Genomic DNA, 23,324 nt, shown 5'->3' on the forward strand with positions numbered 1-23,324 from the left:
TTAATTCATTTAAAATTTATGAAGCTTATTGTCCAAGATTATTTGTGACACTAACATGGCATTCCATATTTTCACCAACATACAATAGCATGATGTGTTAGGAAATATTTTTTGTAAGTTAGCTTCGGAAAACCATTTTTTTTTCTCCAAATGTATGCACAGTGGCGTTTTTTACGAGAGACAAAAAATGAAATAAACATAAGAACCGTTTTGCGAAAAAAAATCAGTCGTTGGTGGAGTTGAAAAATATTTCTATTAAACTTTATGGAGGGTGGGGGTAGTTTTCACCCCTACCGTACTCTTTCTTGTTTTTGTGAAAGTTAAATGTTAAAGTGCTTAGCAAAACATAGGCACCCAAATCTTATTCAAATGGGAATATCATCGGTTCTTAAAATATTTAAAAAAATAAAAAATGTCTATACCTATGTGGCGGATTCATCTCTCCAAAAAATCCTATATGGGTATTACTACCTATACCCTTAGATCAAGAACAGTTAACCTAATAGGACTGCTCATTCAGCCAAAAGTGTCCGCCAGGTGCATGCGAAAACTCCTCGCTTTGTGACATATTATACACTCAACCAAACCAAACATCTTTTTCACATTTAAAATTGACAAAATAATTAACTCAAAATTTCTCAGCTGTTATTTTTATAAGTTTACCATAGGCAACTAATAATACACACTATCATGACAAGGACTACAATGATGTCACAACTGTCAGATGAAGCGCGGAATACGTCTTATGAGGATGAGCAATCCTATTAGTTTACCGTTCTTGCCCTTAGATGTTCGAATTAAAGAACATAAAGATTATTTAAGAAAGGGAGATTTTCACAAATCTAAGATTTGTCAGCATTCATGGGACACAAGGCACAGAATAAATTTTAAAATGCCAAAATTATAATGAAAGAAGCGATAGCTTCTAAAAAAATAAAAGAGGCTTTTTTAATATAACCTAATAAAAATAAATGTATTGCTCATGCATCTGTAGATGTTAGTAATGAATGGCAATCGCTTCTTTGATTTTAAAGAACATAACATAAATAAACATAACACACGTAAAAATTAAAAATAATCATACAGAAAGTTTGGGGCTCTTTGGTTTTACCTTATTAAGTAATAAAATTGTTATCAGGTAGTAATTGTTCATTTCGAAGTTTAACTTGATATAATGTCATTTTAACAGAACGTCAACGGTTTTTGTAGACGTATCTGTTTTAAAAAAATAAAGTGTTCTCGAATAGTTAAGCTAATTTAAATATTTTAAATAGTTTTTTTCTTTATTCTTTGTATTTTTTTGCTTCCGACGACGGAAAGAGATAAACTTTCCGAAACGTTAAGCATTTGTTTGTTCGTTAGGCAAATTTGTATATCTGTAACCTAACTGCTGACAAGCAGTTTCCGTTTGGACTAACGCAGCAGTGTCTACAAAAAATAACTATTTTATTTTGTAGATTTTCTTGCAGTGGCGAAATACCCATATAGGATTTTTTGGAGAGATTTTAAAAAATGTATTTATTTTTTTGACTTTTTAATTTGACGCCCTCTAATGGTTAAACAAAGCACTTTTGTATAGAAGTAAATTGTGTCCAATAAACTTATTTTGATTCAAAAAATACGTCCACGGAATATTAGGCCACCCTGTCTGTATTATAAATCTATATTAAAACCGATATTTCTGTAAAATGTAGCAACATTAAAACACGTAAATGTGGCTATTCTATCGACATTTAGTTCAGAACTCCTCTAAGTTCACTTATTTCTTCGAGAAAAGAAATGAATACAAAGCAATGCGATAAAATGAAAATAGCCTAGGGGAGACTGGGGTACATCACTTGTCTCAACTTACCGTCCAACAGGTCCTCCACGGCCGTCCTAACGCCCTTGTCGAAGGCCCTAGCGTCGGCCGCCGCTTGAAACGTCAAGCCGAACCTTTTGGAACCGGTCCGCCAATGGTGAAACGTCGGCATCACTTTGTTGTATTCGAAGTCCTTTTTGATCGTACAACTCAGTACTACCTGAAATCCAAGATATGTTGGGTTTAAATAGAAGAAAAATAACTACCATTTAGTGATGGGCAAACGCAAGACCAAAACCAAGAAACTCTTGGTCTTGGGTCTTGCATTTGATCATTATAAATAGGGTCTTATCGTAGTATTGCATATCGACCGCTAGTCTTGGTCTTGCTTTTGCACAAAATAAAAAAAAGAAAAGAAATATTTTTTTCTGCTTTCCGAAATATTTACCCACGAATATCTCTGAAACAAAAAGCGTAAATCTCAAAAACGAAACGGTTTTGTAAAGCGAATTACGAAATAAGCAAAAACTATTTTTCAAAATTTTTTGAAAAAGTTCCTTGGCATCCCCTGTCGATTTTGTCAAAAACCAAAATGTCTCAGATAGCAACTAAAATATTCTTACTGATAGTTCATTTAACGTAGAATTGACAGCCGCACACCGTTTTTCAATATCTGTAACAGATCTTGAGTTATTTGAGAAAATCTACAAAAGAAATATTTTTTTCTGTTTTCCGAAATATTTAACAACGAATATCTCTGGAACAAAAAGCGTAAATCTCAAAAACGAAACGGTTTTGTAAAGTGCATTTTCAGGACTACAACATATTACGAAATAGGCAAAAACGATTTTTCAAAAATTTTTGAAAAAAATCCTCGGCACCCCCCTGTCGATTTTGTCAAAAACCGATATGTCTAAGATTGCAACTAAAATATTCTTACTGATAGTTCATTTTACGTAGTATTGACAGCCGCACGCCATTTTTAAACATCTGTAACAGATCTTAAGTTATTTCAGAAAATCTACAAAAGAAATATTTTTTTCTGCTTTCCGAAATATTTAACATCTCTGGAACGAAAAGCGTAAATCTCAAAAACGAAACGGTTTTGTTAAGTGATGAGAAAATGCAAGAGCAAAACCAAGAAACTCTTGGTCTTGGTTCTTGCATTTGATCATCATAAATAGGGTCTTAGTATTGCATATCGAACGCTAGTTTTGGTCTTGCTTTTGCACAAAATAAACTAGTGATGGGATAGCTCGATAATGCAAGCGAAAAATAAATTGAAATAATTTTTTATGTACGTCACATAGTGATATGTCGTCATAGTGATTTTGTAATACTGTATGCTCGAAAAAAACCGACGTCAGCGATGGCTATAAAATGACGATCGATGACATTTTCCATATAAATTTACATATACAATGACAGCGATCTTCATTTCATAGCCATCGCTGACGCCGTTTTTTTCAATCATTCGGTATATATCCAAACAACAGATTGTTTTTTTGATCCAGGCCGCATAACAAACTTTTTTGATTCAGGCCGCACAACAGGACTATACAAGGTTATCCGTTACGTATCTGAATGACAAAATTCTACGACCTATATCGACAATGCTTTAAACTAAACTACATTCAATTTTGTAAATCATCCTGTCTCTGATCCAACGAATTAGACCCCGTTCTCAGAACTTCGTACTGTCGCCAGCCAACCAAACAATGAGATGACACGTCAACCAACCAATGAGATGTGCAGAAAATCCACACAGCTGTCAATTTTAAATTTAGTAGAGCTCTCATTGGTTCTTTGAAGTGTTAACCAGTGTCGCCAGCGAGACAACGTAGTTCTGAGAACACGCTCCTCGACGCTAACCAATCATCAACGAGAGAATATGTGGGTCTAATATTCCTATGAGCAGTGATCGAAGTGATCAGGCGAAGCGGTAGAATAAATCTAATTCCAGATGACAACACGGGGTGCGTTGGGTCATGATGCGAACACAGAGCCTCTCTTGACCAATTGTCAACCTCACCTTCACACCGCGCGCCGGTGGTATAGCTCAAATATCAGATGTGGGGAGATATCACGTCTTTCTGCCGGATTTATTCTGACGTAGGTCTGGATACTACAGTTGGCAGCCCCAACACCAGACTCGGGCCTTGAAAGGTTAGCGAAACATATAGAACCGCATTTTCGTCCAAAATCAGCAAGATTTAGGCTTCAACAACCATGTGTAGATCACATACACTCCGTATAGCCGATGAATAATCATTGGAATGGCGTTCACCGTTATTCCTGATATTTGTTGATTTTGAGGGTGCGTTTAATAGCCTAAAGCACCAATCTCTTATGATGAATCGTTTTTGGACTAAGTACAATTAATGAAAGAATGAAAAAAAGAAGCTCTATGATATTTACAACAATGAGGACAATAAAACTCTCTCTGACGGTTTAATGAATATTTTCAGAGAAAAATAAAAGAAAAGAAAAAGGTTGTTAAACGTATTTAAGAGAACTTTAAGTATTAAAGATAACTAGGGATCATCTTTAAGATGGCAGTGTCCAGACATTACCACGGGATTCAAAGAACAATCAAAAAGGAGATAGAAGCGATAAACCGACCATAGAATACTATCTCTAGACAGTCTCATAATGTAACAAGCCGGGTTCTGAGCTCCATTGAAGTTTCGTTTGAAAACCTATTAAGACTGGTGCTTTGGCTACTTGCATGTGTACGAAAAAGCGAAGTTAATCATCAGCTAGTACTATATAAGCTGTGATTCGAAAATATGTATTATCTACTAAACTGTACTGCCAGTTAGTACTTACCGAGTTGTCGCTGATCCTTTTGCCACATATAAGATAGTCGTGTTTCGGTTTGTCGGGCGGCCCCGCTCCCTGAGGCCGGGGTCTCCGCCGCACCGAAACGTCGCTCAGTCCGCCGCCGCCCAACGGTACCCATCCGCCGGACGAGTCGTCTCGGGACATCACCTGAGCGCGCACGCGCACCAAGTAGTTTCCACTGAAACAACAAACAAAAATCGTCTTAAGTACTTTTAGTTACTACAAAGAGTATTTATTACACTGAAGTATCTGATTTACTAAATTACTCTATAAAGTTATAGCAATAATATAAAATAGCAAAATAGCTTTTTTTCATCTCACAGATTTTCTTAGTTCTCTTTTAGTTAGTCCAGTAAATAAGGACACGAAAAGACCCAAGTCTCGATTTAATTCGTCTATCATGACTTTTTAGGCGGATTGTGTACCTTTACGGGAGTTGTTTTAGAGGAAAAAATTGTAACACCGTGCAAAAAATGGTCCCAAATGGCCCAAAATTCAGTTTTTTGCAAATATCTGTCAAAATATGTAATCTACAAAAAGGTCCTGAGACTTTTTTTTCGGTAAAGTCCCGAAAAAAGCGCTTTGTCCTATCAATCAATGATAGGCTTATGAAATCTATCTTCGGTGCGTTAAGACTTGGAGAGAAAATTGAGGGTCGAATTGATGTCGAAAACTATATACTAATTCTACGTAAAAAATGATAAGGACCATTATTCTAGGTAATTACCTAAGCTTCATTTTTAATTTCAAGCAAATTTTGAAAATTGTAGATATTTGCGAAAACTGATTTTTCGGCCATTTGCACGTTACAATTTAGAGCACGGTGTTAAATTTTTTCCCTCTAAAACTACTCCCCAAAAGGTATACAATCCGACAGAAAAGACCACATTTACTGGACCAGTACTGAACATGTACACTTAGATACCATCCGAAAAAAAATGACTGAAGCAGAGACGATAAACGTCTGTCAAAATGAGGCGAAAACAATAGAACACCTATTTTGTGAGTACGCAGGATAACTTTGCAAGGAGCTTCTTGAGTTATTAAATAAATGCCTTCCTCAGAAAACACAAATTGTCAACTTTACAAAAAAGATGGCACCAAAAGGCCTAAAACCACCGGGAGATACCAGAGATTTCATATGCCAAAGAAATAAAGTATGTTGGTGTAATTATAAAGGTTGACATTTGTCATATGATTTTAAAGGTGGAATACTCACATAGCGAAAGCAACTCAGAAAGCTGCCATCTTCCTAGGCATGTGCAGAAGGATGTGTGGAAAAAATTGGTTGAAATAATGACATTGAAATAATCGTCTATCGAAAACGTATAATTTCCAAAATTATTCTATGGTTATACATATGGGATATACGGTTCGGTGGTGTGGTGGACAAAGACAATGCAAGTGGGAACGATAAGGCTGTTAAATTCCACAAAAAGAAATAATAAGGCAGCAAAGAACACACCGTTCAGTGGTCATCTTCACAGACAGCCAAGCAAGCACTCGGTTCCACGGAGGTGAATTCTAAACTAGTGTAGGATTGTGTGCCAGCTCAAAAAACATTCGTTGAGTGTAGCAATGCTACGTTAACTTGAATACCAGGACACGGTTACAAGGTTAACGAGAAGGCAGATGAAATGACCAAACAGGGCTCATCCATGCCATTTATAGACCCAGAACCCTTTTGCGGCGCTGCAAAGACAGTCACAAGAATGACCAACAAACCTCTAGAATGGAAAGTGGAGAAATTCACCAGGACATTCACCAATTCACCGGGACCTGATAAGCAAAGACAGAAAGACAGTCACAGCTGTAGTGGGTCTACTAACAGGATATTCTACTACTACTAAGTAATGATAGGCCATTAACAAAGAGCTATATCGAGAGTTCAGTCCATCGGTTCAGTCCAAGTTGCTAGATTTTTTGAAAGGAACAGGACTGGAGAATGGTAACCTAAGAATCAGAAGAGGACCACAATAGATTTGAAAAGGTCGCAGTGGAACAGGCCGAAGAACCTAATCTATTAAATGTGTACTGAGTTAAGGGAGAGTTCCTCAAGAGATCATAAGTTTTATTAAAAGCTTATCCACTTGGCATTTCTGTACCCAAACATTTTTAAGATTGCAGAAATTGCAAATCAGTAAGTTTCTCGAGATATTCATATATCATTTATTTTTTGTCATATAAGTGTAATATATAATACATAAATGAATATACTAAAGAACTGTCTCTATTGTCCTATCATGTTCTATATTATAACCACTTAAAACATAATACCTGTAGATCATGATAATGGAATGGTGAGTTAAGTACTTTACATAGATTTTTTTAGTAATAGTAGTAGGTATTAATATTTTTGTCATAAATATTGCATCAAATTAAAACAACTACAAAACAACATACTATTTTTAGGTATGCCTGTTAAAAATAATTCTAAAAAATTAAATTATTATTAAAATTATATACATAAATATCGTTCTATTTCGAGACTGGATAGTAGAGATTTATATCGTAGGTAGTAACGTGCAGATAATAAATGATATTAATCCCATTTAATTATTAAATATTAAAATATTTTTAACCAATTCCATATAAAAATATTTACTACTTAACTATTATTTTGAAAAATTTACAAATTAATTTATTTCTAAATCAAGTCAATAATTAATTATTAATTACTCTATGTAATGATAAGACATTGGTACTAGAAGGCATTTTAGGACATACATTTATACAAACTTTTTTACTTATTTTTATCAGAAGAATATGCTGCCGAAGTTTCCGGACTACAGTTCGAACCACCCTGTATTAAGAGCTGAAAAGTCAAATAATTTGGCTACACATCGCTTCACAGGAATCACCAAAATAGGTCCATTAGAACAAAATATACCGAAATTTAAAATACATGAATATTTTGTGTACTTGAAAATCATCAAAGAACAAACTAACAACGCGAATCAATGTAGCAAGTTTCAAATCAAAACGCAAATGCACGATCAACTTACTTATATTTTTTGTTCTGACCATACAATATCCGTACGTTATAAATACCGACGTAACCGGAAGTAATATAAACAAAACACTGGATCTCCGTACTTTTATTACTCTCCCCCCAAAAAAAGCACCAGACAAACATAATCGCCCATGTTGAACGTCGAGCTATCGTCAAATAAAGGATATTGTCTCGTCCGAAAAAAAAACCCTGCACATTTTTTCCAAAGGCCAATGGCAAAAAGGAAAGGTCACCGGTTACCAAATGGATTTACACAAAAGAAAGATAGATGTTTAAGGGGGGTAGAGGGGAGTGATAACGGCGAATACTTTCCTAATGATAAATTATCCAGAACTTGATGTCTTAATTTGTCACATCTTCGTGACGTGTGCGTGCTTAAAAACAAAAGTGATGCAAAGAAAGGACGGCATTGAAAAACGGAATGGTTTCAAGCACAAACATATTTATTACAAATCTTAACTGGCTATTATCGGATAAGGTTTCAATGTAGTAGAGAATTTGTAGGCGTTTTGATTAAATGATCTAAAAATCCGAAAAAAATACAGAAGATAAAACTGTTTTGGTTTTATGTATACAAAAATTATGACAACACAAAATAGAATTATGAGAAAGAACCGTCTCTGCCAGAGTAACTGCAAACAAATAACAATTGTTTACTTTGAACACAGTAGGTATGTGATACATTTGATTATGTAACCTACCATATCTATCGAAAAACGGAGATTCGAAGAATAATTGATATTTTACATATTTCGAGACAACATCTCTTGGTCGAACGAGACCATGTATATCTGAGTTTTTACCCCTATATGAAAAAGAACAAATAACTTGGAACCCCAGAAATAATGCACATAAAAATAGAAATGAAATACAGGACGGCTGCCTGAGAGTACATCAAAAGTTGAGTATCAATTGCACCATGAACGAATTAAAAAATTAATTAATTCAAGAATTAAAAAAGAAGAAGAGTTGTTCTAGTCTTTTTAGTTCCTAAAATACAGGACGAATTTTAAAATGTTGCATTTTTCGATTCCATCGTATATCGGTTATCTTATAACTTATCGAAAAGGTGAAAACTCGTCTCGTTTAGTTTTTTACGTAGAATCCAGTGATGTTAACTAGTTTCGCTGTTGGTTCTCATTTTCGAAATCTGACTTCTATTTTTTAAGTGAGACACCCAGTATATTATTTTTCTTATATTATTTGCCTTGTTATGGGCTTTGTGAAAATATGATATACTCTAAAATTATATTTTCATAAATATGGCAAAAAAATATTATTTAACTTTTGAACATAAATAACCCTAGTTAAAAAAATATTATTATCTTATTTAATTTAATTTAACCAGATGATTTTGCTTTCCCATTTTGTTATCTGAATAAACTGCACTGAAAATAAAGTTACGGAATAAATTATTTGATTTTACGAATTTTTAAACCCAATTTAAACCGATAGTCTATGTTAAAAAGTTATATAATGTATTTTTTGTCTCTGTCTCTCGGTCGGCCGTGAGATCGCAAGAGCGAAAATACGCATTGGCGCGTCCTGGCTCGGCGATTCGCGCGCCGTGTAATGGCACCTTTATAATAGCCGAGTTATCATTCTGTAAACGTGATTTTTTATTTTTCGAAAACTAAATTGCAACATTTGACCGTAAAATGATGTTGAAAGAACACATTTTTCGAAGAAAATGGATATGACCGTTTTTAAAGTGCTTGAAAAGACCTTTTAAATGCTTTCTTAAAAAAGTTCGCAGCTCAAAAAATTGCCGAGTTATGATAAAATTAAATGGTCACCCCATTATTTTATTTGTTGACCATTTTATTTTTTTCATAACTCCGCGAGTTTTTGAGCTACGAACTTGAAAAGACCTTTAAAAAAAGATATTTAAAAGGTCTTTTCAAAGCACTTTAAAAACGGTCATATTCATTTTCTTCGAAATGTGTTCTTTCGCCATTATTTTACGGTAAAAGGTTGCAATTTAGTTTTCGAAAAATAAAGAATCAATTTTACAGAGTGATAACTCGCCTATTACTACACCTACGGTAAACAACAAAAAATCGATTCGTTATTCCAAAAACTTTCTTTTTGCTTTATATGAGTTTTGCGATAAAACGCAAGATTTTCGAGTTATTTATGAAAAATTTCAGAAAATTATGCAATTTTTAGATGAAAAATCAACATTTTCAATCCTAAATAACTCGGAAAATATTCATTTTCTGAAAAAATATTATAGAACATTTTTTGTTGGTTAGAATTCATCCCTTTATTGATTTTTGTAATTAAAATGGGCGATTTATTTTTCACCCCCGAGAAGGGGTGGCATTCACCCCCAGGGTGAAAACACACATCGCTACTATGTAACTTTTGTTTCTTACATATATCTCTATTCACTGTTAAAATTTCACGTGAATCGGTACGGGTGTCAAGAATTCGGAGGTAATACCCTATTTTTATCCTCGCTTACTGGCTTAATGAATGATCTAAATATCTAAAAACATACAGAAGATAAAAACTGATTGTGACAATACAAAGTAGAATTACTAGAAAGAATACAACGTGGTTGTAAAAATTATGTTAAAATATTTGGTGTTACAACAGAATAATACATAAGTCTACCATAAGAGCGCGGTTTCAACCACTACCTATTGCCATTGACAATAATAGATATCTGATAGTATACAGGGTAGAGATCTGCACGGGCCGGGTAGCCCGAACGGGCCTCAGGCCAGGCCCGGCCCGAACACGGGCCACGGGCCGGGCCGGTTTCGCACTGTCAATAGGGGTCGGGCCTCGGGCCGGGCCGGTTCCGCACTTTAAATAAACACAACTTTGCTTCTGTACATGTTTTTGAGACACCCTGTATTATAATAGGTGTTTTTAAGCTATGTTTTTGTGAAATTGATAGATTGTCTGGAATCGACAAAGAACTACTTGGAATAATTATAATTAAAAGGATTTTTGTAATTTTATTTTGATCATTTTATTTTAATGGTTCGGGCCGGGCCGGACTAGTTTAAGTTTTAACTTTCCACAAACCGGGCCGGGCTTACAAAACCTACTTCTCTTCTCGGGCCGGGCCTGGTCGGGCTACAAAAAACCGGCCCGTGCAGGTCTCTAATACAGGGTGTCAAAAAATAGTGTATCTAACTTTGGTGGGTGATTATTCAGAAAGAAATAAAAGAAAAAGCTCCTATACCCTAAAATGCTTCCCAAAGAAGTTACAGCCCACGTATACATAATATATTTTATTTATATTTAAGAATATTGGTAAAACGTTTTTCTTAAAATTTGGTACTCATACACACATTTTAATGCCAAAGCGAATGGCGATCGTTTAACAGTCCTGAAAGGGTACTTCCCATTAGGGTAGAGAGTACTACTGGTGGTACTTCTTTTATCCTCATAGATCCAGTAATTTCAACAAATTACATAAAAAACTAGAACTTTTTTGCGTAAAAAATACTCTTCGTTTAGTTCAAAACAGTGAACGGTTTTCAAGATATTTGCGTTTATTGCAAAAAAAAATCGTAGGTTTAATTCTCATTTGTTGAAATTACTGTGTCTATAAGGATAAAAGAAATACCACCAGTACTACTCTTTATCCTAATGGAAAGTACCTTTTCAGGGTTGTTACGGAATTTTACACTATCGCCATTCGCTGTGGCATTAAAATGTGTGTAAGAGTACCAAATTTCAAGGAAAACGGTTTACCAATGTTCAATGTTCTTAAAAAAAAACAAAATATACTATTTTTATTTAACCATTCGAGAGCTGTAACGAATTCGGGAAGTATTTTAGGGTTCATAATAAGTTTTTTCTTTTATTTTTATCTCCTGAATTACCCACCGAAGTTAGATACATTATTTTTTTGACGCTCTGTATATTATAAACGGAAAAGTTTGTATGGGATGTATGTTTGTTAATCTTTCACATAAAAACTACCGAGTGGGTTTTAATAAAACTTTACAATAATATAGCTTATACATCAGAACAGTACATAGGCTAAAATTTAAAATGAGAAAAAAGAGTGTGAAAGTATAGACGCATTACAACTTTTATTTGATTTTTTTTCTAGTTCTTACCGTTTCTCCGAAATTTCGATAAATAATTGTATTTATTTATTTCACCCCCACTCGGGGATGAATTTAAAAAATCTTTCACAGTTCAATTTTAGATTTTTTACCAAAACTTCGCATTTGAAGGCTTATTTTCTTGGACTCTAGTAATGGTGTTTTAAACACGTTGAAAACACAGTTTTAAACAAAATGTTTCAAACATAACAACCGTGATAAGTATAAAATTTTAATCTTTTTGTAAAGCTTCATTCTGAACCTCGAAGTTAGTGGTTTCAATTATACTTTATACTTATTGCGATCATCCACTATATTGCGATCATCCACAATGTAAAAAATACAGTTAAAATTAATAGAATATCCTAGCTTGCGGTAGTCAGCTCCAAAGGTCAGTTGTATCCATAGAGAAAGCCTAATAATTAGCTAATAAAACAATAAACTTTTCATTTCCAACCACAATTTCTCTTGAAAGAAGATAATCAAAGGCCAAAATGACATTTCTCGCAAATTTTGAAGAAAAATGTGTGGAAAAGTTTGATAAATTTTTCTAGTAATTGAGAATTAATAAAACCACTAATTTTGACTTTCTGAATTCTTACATTGAAATTAAAGAAACAAACTTCTACGCTAATTGAAACCCCTAATTTATTCCACTAATTACGAGGTTCTGAATGAAGCTTTACTCTCCCTTACAATTTCAGTATTTCAAGGGCAATTTCATTAATTTCAAGGACACCGAATCAACTAATTGAAAACAAAACATCTAAAACATCTACAATGAACAGTTGGTCTACATATTTCGCACTTACTACGTAGGCCCATGCGTCTGGATACTCGTTTGAATCTTCATAGAAGATTCCGGAATGGGTTCGGAATCCGACGAAGAGGAACCCGGATCCGGGTTAGGGATATCCTCCGGATTTTCCAGAACTGAAACCTCTTAATCACCAAAACCCGTTCCAGATTTATATCTTTCCTTAAATATATATTTTTACAACATTTACTTTCTTTAATATCTTTTTACAGATCTTAAAAGGTTTGAACCCTGTCTTAATCTCTTGACTAAAGTAGTTAGACGACTGGTACGCACGATCACCTCAACATCACAAAGAAAGACATCCACCCCAGTTTCCTTTGTCCTAAACTGTCTCTTATTCAATATTAAACAACTCTCGTTGGAACTGTTAGAATTACGTATCGAAAAATCCAAGAGGGCTGCATCCAAACCGAGTGCAAGCGATCACGTTGCCAACTGAACACTGAATGCACGCTTGAATCAGTGACGGCATTGGGGGAGCATCAATTGACGTCATAGCTGCCGTCTCCCCTATACCTTCGTCGCCCCTCTTGGGGTGTCCCCTCCGCCTCCCCATGGCGGAGGGGAAGCTTGAGAGGGGATAGAGGGAAAATTTAGGTAACTGGGTGAAGTGGAGGAGAAGTTCAATGAACGGATGATTTTTTATAAACAATAAAAATATTTACCAACTGTAACTGTTACCGTTATTTTGATAAAAAAAAAGTTAAAAAATTTTATCATCAATATCATAGCTTGAAAGATGTTACAGACATCCATGATGTTTACTTTGATATCTTGTCATATATAGATTGGGATATTTTCAGCAATGTGGGTAAATATTACCATTCTTCAACTTCCGATATAAGCCATACTACTATAAACCGAATGAATGAATGTGATTCTCATTTGACGCAGACTTTCATTAAGCAATATTATAGGCTATAAAATCTAAAAAAATCCAAGAATTCTGCCATCTTCTGGGCTTCCTGACTCGAGCGGCGGTCGAGCAACCGTGCAAACCTAGGATACTTCTACATCATACGGATCAATCAAAGGAATAATTAGCACTCTAACACTTTTTTCCAAGCGACTTCTTAATAAATCCTCTTTGACTGGCCTAACTAAGATGCTATTTTACATATTTTAAATAATAGAGTAGACGCTATTGACTATCGGCCTCAGTTTTACGGACATTTTAATTTATACAGGATGTCCGAGAAATAAGTGCAAGTATTTTAACTGGTAGTATAGTTCAACCCCAGAAACACGCCTGAGGTTTTTTGATTTTTCGCAAAAAAAAAAATTGAAAATTCCAGATCTTTTGAAAAATGTTTTGGAATTTTTTTTTAGTTTTTAGTTAAAAAACATAATTTCTTGATAATATGGCAACATAGGTATTAGATTAAATTTACAAGAAAAAAATTCAGAAAAGATCCAGTGGTTCGCAAAATTTTAGCAAAAAATGTTTTTTGGAAGTAAAATAACTCCGTTATTTTGGACTTATTTGAAAAACGATAAAGAGAAAATATGTTTCTTTTATCGAGATCCACCACCCCTTAAAATACTTGCACTTATTTCTGGGACACCCTGTATAATATACAGTATGTCCCCGGATTGTCTTACAAGAGGAATTTTTTTTTACTATTGACATTTTGAGAGAAATGCATTCTTCATAAAAATGTTTGCTTGTTCTAAAATGGTTAATCCCGTATATACTATTCCAAATTTCCATACCGTTTTAGAGAACATTAAGAAAAGCATGAAAATATTGTTGACTTTTTAAGTCCTAAAACTCAAAATGGGTTTTTATGGTAATTTAACTTCGTTTTCATTCTTTGATAGATTGTTATTTATAGAATTTTAATTAACGTCATATTTTTTGTTGTTTTAAAATATTAAAGAAGCACAAAATTTATTTAGTTCAATACTACGGAAAGGGTGATGATAGTTATCGATAAATCTGATACTTTAACAACAGTAAAGAATATGACGTTAATCAAAATTATTAATAACCATCAATCAAAGAATAAAATGGATTGATATTACCATCGAAACGCCTTTTAATTTTTAGGACTTTCTTGCTTTTTTTCAGGAAAAAATTCAACAATATTTTCATGACTTTCTCCAAAACTGTATGGAAATTTAGAAAAGTATAAACGGGATTAACCAATTTAGAACAAGCAAAAATTTTTATGGAGGATGCATTCTCTCAAAATGTTAATAATAAAAAAGTTTTTCCTCTTGTAAAGACAATCCGGGAACATACTGTACATGAGTGATCCATGAGTAAGATGCTTTACTTGAATTTTATATGTACTAAAAAAAGAAGACTAGATTACTAGACCAAACTAGACTAGCAATGCCTTAAACATACATCAAAATAAATTACATTGCATGTTACTGGCCGTATTATACCGAATGATCGAAAAAAACGGCGTCCAGTTGGCTTGGAAATGAAAATGGATTACATTCCCTATATATTTTACATATAAAATGACAGCGACCTTCATTTCACAGCCATTGCCGACTCGTTTTTTTTCGATCATACGGTACGAAATCGTTTTATAGAATTTTTTTTAATTTTCATATTATCACGATCTATTTTTCTGTACCGATTGAAACCTGTCTTCCTGTATCGATTGAAACTGGTCTTTCGGGACCGATTAAATATTCCGGTGCCGGTACAAAAATCGGTCTTCCGGTACCAATACCGTAATCGGTATACCGGTCTTGTAAAAGACGAGACCGATACCAGAATATTTCAAAAATACCGGTCCTGGTACCGGTAGACCGGTTTAAAAATCAAAAAGCCTATATAAAACGATTTCAGTACCGGTTTTGTGCAAAGCTGATTGTATTCTCCTACTCTAGGGACCGTATGATAAAGTCAGCGATGGCTATGAAATGAAGATCGCTGTCATTTTATATGTAAAATTATATGGGGAATGTAATCGATGTTCATTTCCAAGCCAAGTGGAAGCTATTTTTTTCGAATATTCGGTATAATACAGTCAGGAACATGCAATGTAATTTATTTTGATGTATGTTTAAGGCATTTTTTAGTTCTAAAAATTCTTCTAAATGTTTAAGGCATTGCTAGTCTAGTAACCTAGTCTTTTTTAAGTACATCTAAAATTCAAGTAAAGCATCTCATGTATATTATATAAATTAAAATGTTCGTAAAACTCAGGCTGATATTCAATAGCATCTTATTTCCGCTCCATTTATATATCCAAGAACAGCAGCTTCCAGTAGTTTTTCCATTTTTCATAAGTAAAGAGAACGTTGGACAATAAATCAAGAATATGCCGGAAATGTGAGCATAAACAATGAGAATCTTAAGTTAGATCAATAACGTTATAACGGTAACGGATAGACTTACGATATATTCCGATAAATCTAATTTATCCCTCAAAATACCGTATTTATTATGTTACCGTATTTACTTAACGTTACAGGCACGAGAACTATCTATTTACATTTTTTAATACGGTATCATGAGGTATATGCTCACTGGCACAACAACCAAAATTGTTATTTCGGACCAACCGGTCTTCCGGTCCAGCCGGTATACCGGTTCAGTATCGGTCCCACCGATCTAAGTGTTGGGACCGGTACTGAAATCTTAGGACCGAACATCGCTAGCCTAACACACTAATTTAGCAGTAGCTTTAAATGCTTTTTTCAAAATTTGTGAGGAGGTAAAAAATAAAAAAAAACTTCTATGCCAATGGTTATGAAGATTGTATCGACATGCATCGAGACACTAACTTGTTACTATAGAAATGGACCAATTCTAAGCATTTTTCCCTATCCCACTACTACATTTTCAAGTGGAAATTATATTAGTGACAAAGAGCGAACGACACAAATGCTGCAAAAACTTAGTTCTTTTCTCGTCAACTGAATAACTCGGCGAACACTAAATCCTTATGAGCATTTTGAACCGACACAATATATTTATAAAGAAACCATAGTGACTCCAAACTGCATTCTGTGAAGCCAAGCCGGTGAAATGGGTATATGCATCTTCCGATATTTGATAGGTCCAGAATTCTGCTCTGCGGGTTCGGTTCGTTCTGTTCGTTCGGGCTAAAATGATCAAGTCTGGACGCACCTTTACGCCTTAGAGTTGTGAGCAAAACCATAGGAGATCTAGAACGTTCAAGATGTAACTGACAGTCCAACAGGAGTAAGAACATGGCATTTCCAAACTATTGCTCATCTGATGAACTGGTTACTTCGATGTAAAAATAAATAAAAAAAACTTCTGTTTTTTCTAATCATGACAGAAATGCTCCTCTGTTAACAGTAAATTGTAGCTTATATGGGAAGGAGGGAGATAATCACCGCGACCTTATAGATCTAATGTGTCCTCCTTTCTTCAGTTATAACTCATCATACAGTCTCTGGGCTTTGACAAAAGCCAGTATCTGAGACAGTTTTACAGAGGTTAGTTCTCCATCTAAGGTGCCCGGTGGCGTAGATGTACAGGCTCTCGTCTACCAATCTCAAGGTGTGGGTTCGATTCCCACACCCGGCATTTCATCAGCCGACTCATCATCATCATCATCATTTACCTTATACCGTCCACTGCTGAGCAAAAGCCTCCCTTAACTCTAGCCATTTCCTTCTATTTTGTGCCACTTGAATCCAGTTTCCAGCCACCCTCTTAATGTCATCTGTCCATCGACTAGGAGGCCGTCCTCTGCTTCTATAGGCCTCGTGTCTCGGTCTCCATTCCACAAGTCTCTTTGTCCACCGTCCATCTGTCATCCTAGCCACATGTCCTGCCCAATTCCATTTAAGATGTAAGACAGATATCACCGCATCTCTTACTCCTGTTCGATTTCGTATTTTATGATTGGGTATTTTATCTCTGAGTGTAACTCCCAACATAGACCTTTCCATTTTCCGTTGCATGACCTGTATTCTAATAAATCAGCCGACTATTTTTATTAAAATAAAAATAGTTTGGGTACCTAGGCCTTAAATGAGTACTTGGGATTCACAATCCTGAGGTAATAATAGGCGGTTGGAGCGTAGTAGCCACATTACCTTCCTTGTATACCGAACGGCTCTAGTATAGCAAGCTGTACCTTGCTACTCCCAAGGCGTTAAACGCTATATACGGGAGCTATTATTAGTTCTCCATCTCCGATATCAGTTGTAACAAAGTTTCTGATACGAATTGTTTGTCGTCTCGGCGCACTCAGTGATGAGGTGTTCTGGTGTCTCCCCATTTTCTCCACAGAATCTACATTCGCAATTGTTTCTTGACTTCAATCTACTCAGGTCATCATTGAGGAGACAGCGTCCTGTTAAAACCCCGTGACAATCCGAAGATTGTTCTTACTTAAATCAAGGAAAATCTTTGACCGCCAACAGTAACTACTGAAGTAATAAAAGGCAAATGTTTCAATTATCACGAAAATTTTTTCTTCTAATAAAATATCTTAATAATATTTATCCATATACTCGTCTCGCCCCTTTTCTCACAAAATAAAGCCATCATCCCCTTCATTCATATCGCTCCCCCGACATATACCGTTAACAAAAATCCAAGAATAAGAATCGACTGCAGACCAGAATGAAAACGTCAATAAGCAAGCACGTGCTTGAGTGAGTGGAGGGGGCACATGACGTCAGAGACGGTTTAGAAAAACGCGAAAAGTTCGTTCGGAGATCCGGCACGACCGACGTGTAGGACAAAGAAAGATTAGGAGAATATGCGCGAGGGGAGTTAGTTTTTATAAGACGATCCTGAATTCGCGATCCCTATTGGTCGCGAGGATGTAACATGGGACGTGGCCAGTCAAATTTAGTGGAATGTTAATAATTACATTACGCTGTTGCCATGTGGCGCGCTACGAGCGAAAGAAAGAAAGGAAAAATCGGAAATTTCCATCATAACCAGCTCGTGCGTGTCTATAAACAGAGCGAGGCGAGATGCTATTAAAAAGAAATGTTTACTTTTGCCATTTCCCCATCGTGCAGCGATGAAAATTTCAAAGTACATATATTATTTGTAAACTTTCCGAATAATGCAACAAAAATGGGATAGCGAAGGCTATAAACAATAGTTTCGGAGACTATGCGGTCGGAAAATGTAATATGTTGCGGAAAAATTAATAAAACTATGGTTTTATGATTTAATTTTTAAAAAAGTTTATGAAAATAATACAGTTTTATTAAAAACTTATTAGAACAAAATGTATATCATGATACAGCTATTATACTATACACCAACTCCTTAGGTTAGGTTAGATTTTTGAAGTGGCTATCGGCCTGTTTCACTGCGACCTTTTCAGATCCATTGTGGTATAGTATTTACGAAGTCAACTGGAAGTTCTAAGACTTAATTCCGTAATTGTTGACGATGCCGAAATTGAAGACAATGCCGAATGCTGAAATTGAAGACAAATGCCGAAAAAGCCACAAGGCCAAATGCCGAAATTGAAGACAAAACTTGAAGACAAAACCCTCCATATCTTTGTCAATGGCCCTATTATTGCCTATAATACAAAGAATCCCACATTTGCCATCAGGCTGTCGAACTGATATGCGTTCTGTGGTTTCTTCTTTAGATTGACAAAATCTGCACATATCCATATAGTCCGTCAATCATTACTAGACCCACTACAGAGCTTTGTCAGTTATCCCTTTACGCTATCAGGTCTGCAGTAAATCTTGGCAATGTTCTACTAAGAACTTTTTAGCGTGTCTCTGCCTTAGTGAATTACTCCAGTATTCAAGTGATTTGTTGGTCATCCACTGTTTTGTGACCAGTCTTACAACAGCTTTTGCAGAACTACAAAAGGGTTCTGGGTTCTGGGCCTATTAATACCTTTGATGAGCCTTATTTGGCCATTTCATCTGCCTTTTTGTTAACCTTGTGCACATCGGGACTCAGTACCCAGGCTAACCTAACATTGCTAGGCACAATCAATGTATTTAAAGCACGCACACAGTCCCACACTAGTCTAGAATTGACCTCTGTAGAACCGAGTGTCTTTAATGTTAGATTAAAAATAGTGTCTTCTTCCTTATCCCAATTCTTCTACACAATAATGAAAGGCCGTTATTTCTGCCTATATAATTTCGAGGCACAAGAGATACTAGTAAAACTTAGTATGTGATAGGACTTTAGTTTTTTTAGGACATTAATGCAAAATTGGGAAAAAGATAATGCTAAGAATTACATATGGATCTTCCAATTTGCTGAAACGAATTATAGAGCAGAAAAACTGGTGTAACATGTCTAATACTAACGCTTTTTTTACGAATAACCATAACAATGAGGAATGGAACATGGAAAACTCTCATTTGAAATATACTAGAGACAAACAAAACTCGTACAATTCAAAATGTAGAAACGCTTAATAAATGTCGATTAGCATCCACTTCTCAAGCAGAAAGATTAAAACTAATCAAAAACCAATGATATTTAAAAAAAATGCGAACAGTAAGAGAGAATTACTATTATTAATTGAAACTTCTCAATGAAAAGATACAGTGAAAAAATGGAATTGCACAAAATGGAAACTGTGACAAGAAAAAGTGCACGACACAACATCGAACAGAAAGATTTGCATGCAACTAAATACTCCAAAGACACTCTTGAAAAGCGCAAATAAATAAGGACACCAAAACAACATGAATGTAAGCTCATTAGAAAAAAATATGCTAAAAGGATGCAAGGATAACAGGTAAACAAGAAACATTAGACCTGGTAACCAAATCCTCGGTTAAACAGTGAGATGTACAAGAAATAAGAGGAATCTATGATACCTCAAGAAGAGTATGGTACGATGATGCGGCAGAAACGTTGAAATTAGCAAGCAAAACGCCATGCCACAGTATTAGTACCTACTAATATACATACCTATGTACACTAGCTGCTTAAGAAGAGGGAAAATATCCCGACTATGGAACAATGCTAATGAAGGGTCCTGGGAAAATAATAAGCGCCATTTTACTAATTTTACAGTAGAGCATTTCTTTCCGTGTATTCTATATTTTTACTAGGCACATATCATAGAATTTAACAACTTATTGTCCTGCAGAGTTTATACATTTTGTAGAGACCAGTTAGACATACTATAATATTGTAAAATCCTAAATTTAATTTGAAATCCTAAATTGGCGCTTATCAAGTTTTTCCCTTAGATATATAATAATGAAAAAATATAATATAATAATGATTCATACGAAAATGACAATTAGGAGATATCAAGAACTACAGGCCAATAAACCTACTGCTTATGATATACACAAGACAACTCTAACAAAAGTTATACTTAACGAGAATTTTGGCATCCGAACAAAAGTAATGATAAGAATCACATAGAAACTTTTTGAGTAGCAGCTCTAAAGAAGACACCGAATTAAAAATAGGAATAAAAATCCGTATCAATAACTAGTCCACACTATAAGAGTAACAAAATATCAAGTCCAGGGAGTGTAGACTCATAGCCAACAGGTCCTAAATAATCATGATAATTATGATTATTGTTAGATCCCAGTAATAATTAGTACGCAGAAAGAAAAAAATCGTGGGTGTTTGGGAAGGATCGAAAGGTCGATAGATCGAAAAGTTTTTGCGACGTTACGCGACTTTATTGTCGCTGCTTTATTGATATGTATTGGTGCCTGAGGAAGCGACAATAAAGTCGCGAAACGTCGCAAAAACATTATTTCCTTTCGAGCCTTCCCAAACACCCACGATTTTTTTTCTTTCTGCGTACTAATCATGATAATCGCATCATTATATATAATAAAATTCGAAGGAAGACGACATCTCGAGAACAAAAAAAGAAATGAAAGAAAATCTTGAGTGCTTTTAAAAGCAGTCTGATGATCAAAAATTATATTTATATCACCCTCGAAGACCACTCCTCCAACTCCTAGTAAATGACATACCAAAAATGTACAACTTTTAGAAACACCGCACTTTAGTATTGAGCAATAAAAATGATTGGAAGAGCAAAACGTTTGCTCAGCATGTAAAAGACCATACCATAACGTGGTATACTGATGCTTCCAAAACCTAAACAGTGACAGGGATAGAAGTATTTGGACCGAAAACTAAATACTCCGAACCAATGGACACCTACCCCAGCATAATTCAGGCAGAAAATTGCTATCGAAAGGTGCGTACAATTTATTTTAGATAGCAACTATCGGAAACAGGAAATAACCATCTTATCCGAGAGTCAAGCAGCACTAAAAGCGAACAACTTAGTAACCAATCATTCGAAGTTGGCCAAAGAATACCTAGAGAAGCTGAACCTGAACAAATTAGGCAAAGAAAATAGAGTCCTCCTACTTTGGATACCCGCTCACCAAGAGATAGAAGGCAATGAAAAATCAAACGATCTAGCTAGAAAAGGAGCGAACACTCCACTAACTGGACCAGAACCGTTCTGCTTTCCAAGCGGAAACCAGCTTAAAGGGGAACTGAAGAACCTGGAGGACTCCATCCGTAACCTGGAATGGGAATCCTCCAACAATCTAAGTAAGGTCTGACCGAACCTGGATTTTTAGTACTGGCCGAGACCGAGACCGAGAGAAACAGAAATTCTCGGCCGAGAACGAAACCGAGACACGAAAAAAATCTGATAACGTAATAAAAGCGTTATTTTCATGCAGAAACGGTTTTATTGGGATTTAATACTAGAAAATGACTAATACTAATAAAATTACTTTTTTTAGCCTTTTATAACATAGTTGTTATGTTATAGGTTAAAAAATAAAATACAAAGTACATAAGGCTAAAAAATAATTTTTCATCATTGCATCCTTTCAAATTATGCAGTGTTACATCATATTCTTTCTAAATAGTTGTTTGCTAGAGACGGTTGTTGGTGGTACAGATTAGAAATTTATAAGCTGCCGGTTTCAGAACTCTGTATTACACATAGCACATAACAATTTTACTTATTAGTAGGTTCTATGAGTAATTCATATAAAAGCACAATTCTATTATAGTTATTAATGATACAAGTTCGATACGAACATCATAATGAAACGCGTGTAACGTTAAGCCACGAGGCGTTAGCCGAGTGGCTTAGTTACACAAGTTTCATTAAAAAGTTCGTATCGAACGTGTATCATTCAAAATTTAATCTACGACGCGACACGAGGGACGATCCAAAGAGATTTAATTTAATTTAAAATATTAGAGATATCCTCATAAAAATTAAAATTCAAAATTATCAGGTGCCCATATTAGTCGACGCCGTGGTAATCGTGCTTGTTGATTGTTTCCATTTTGACTTTGACAACTCAATTACTGATGTTCAATTTTGTGTTAAACCTTCAGTTTTAGCAAAAAGCAAAAAACAATATTAATATGGGTGATTCTGATTCAGAAAGTGTCCCTTTGGATATTGAAGGCATTGCGCAAAACGTTGTCGATTCCCTACTTCCCGAAAAATCAAGACAAACGTACGAGCAAGCCTATGTAAAACTTGAAGATTGGTGTAAAGGGAAAGGAATCAAGAATAGTAGGTACCTTTTTTTGCTTGTTTCTTATTTAAAAATTTGCGTGTTATTATGAATTCATTTCATTATGAATTCATGAAAGCCATAATGACATCCAAATGACAATGTTAAATATGTCATAAGGACATTGTCATAGATTAAAGTAATAAGACACTAACGTGTAACATTGCGTTCATTGTTTACGCATCGAAATACGAAGGCGATTCTTCAGCCGCCCCGGAAATCCCCTTTGTGATTCGATCAGATCATATTATATGGATCAGATAGAAAAGCGCGACTTTGGATGAA

The 23,324-nt window shown here is 35.0% G+C and overlaps 1 protein-coding gene across 2 annotated transcripts in view; it reads right to left on the minus strand.

The window, feature by feature from the left end:
- Positions 1-23,324, minus strand: part of LOC115883140 (sprouty-related, EVH1 domain-containing protein 1) — a 70,957-nt gene that overhangs the window by 18,044 nt on the left and 29,589 nt on the right. For both annotated transcript variants that reach the window (XM_030901452.1, XM_030901451.1), the window contains exons 2-3: positions 4,631-4,823; positions 1,853-2,021 (exon numbers count right to left, since the gene is read on the minus strand). In XM_030901452.1, coding sequence (XP_030757312.1) covers positions 1,853-2,021; positions 4,631-4,823 — 362 coding nt within the window. The remainder of the gene's footprint in view (positions 1-1,852; positions 2,022-4,630; positions 4,824-23,324) is intronic.

Source organism: Sitophilus oryzae, unplaced genomic scaffold, assembly GCF_002938485.1.
Source record: "Sitophilus oryzae breed Bouriz unplaced genomic scaffold, Soryzae_2.0 scaffold_1818_pilon_pilon, whole genome shotgun sequence".
NCBI classification, from domain to species: Eukaryota; Metazoa; Arthropoda; class Insecta; order Coleoptera; family Curculionidae; genus Sitophilus; species Sitophilus oryzae.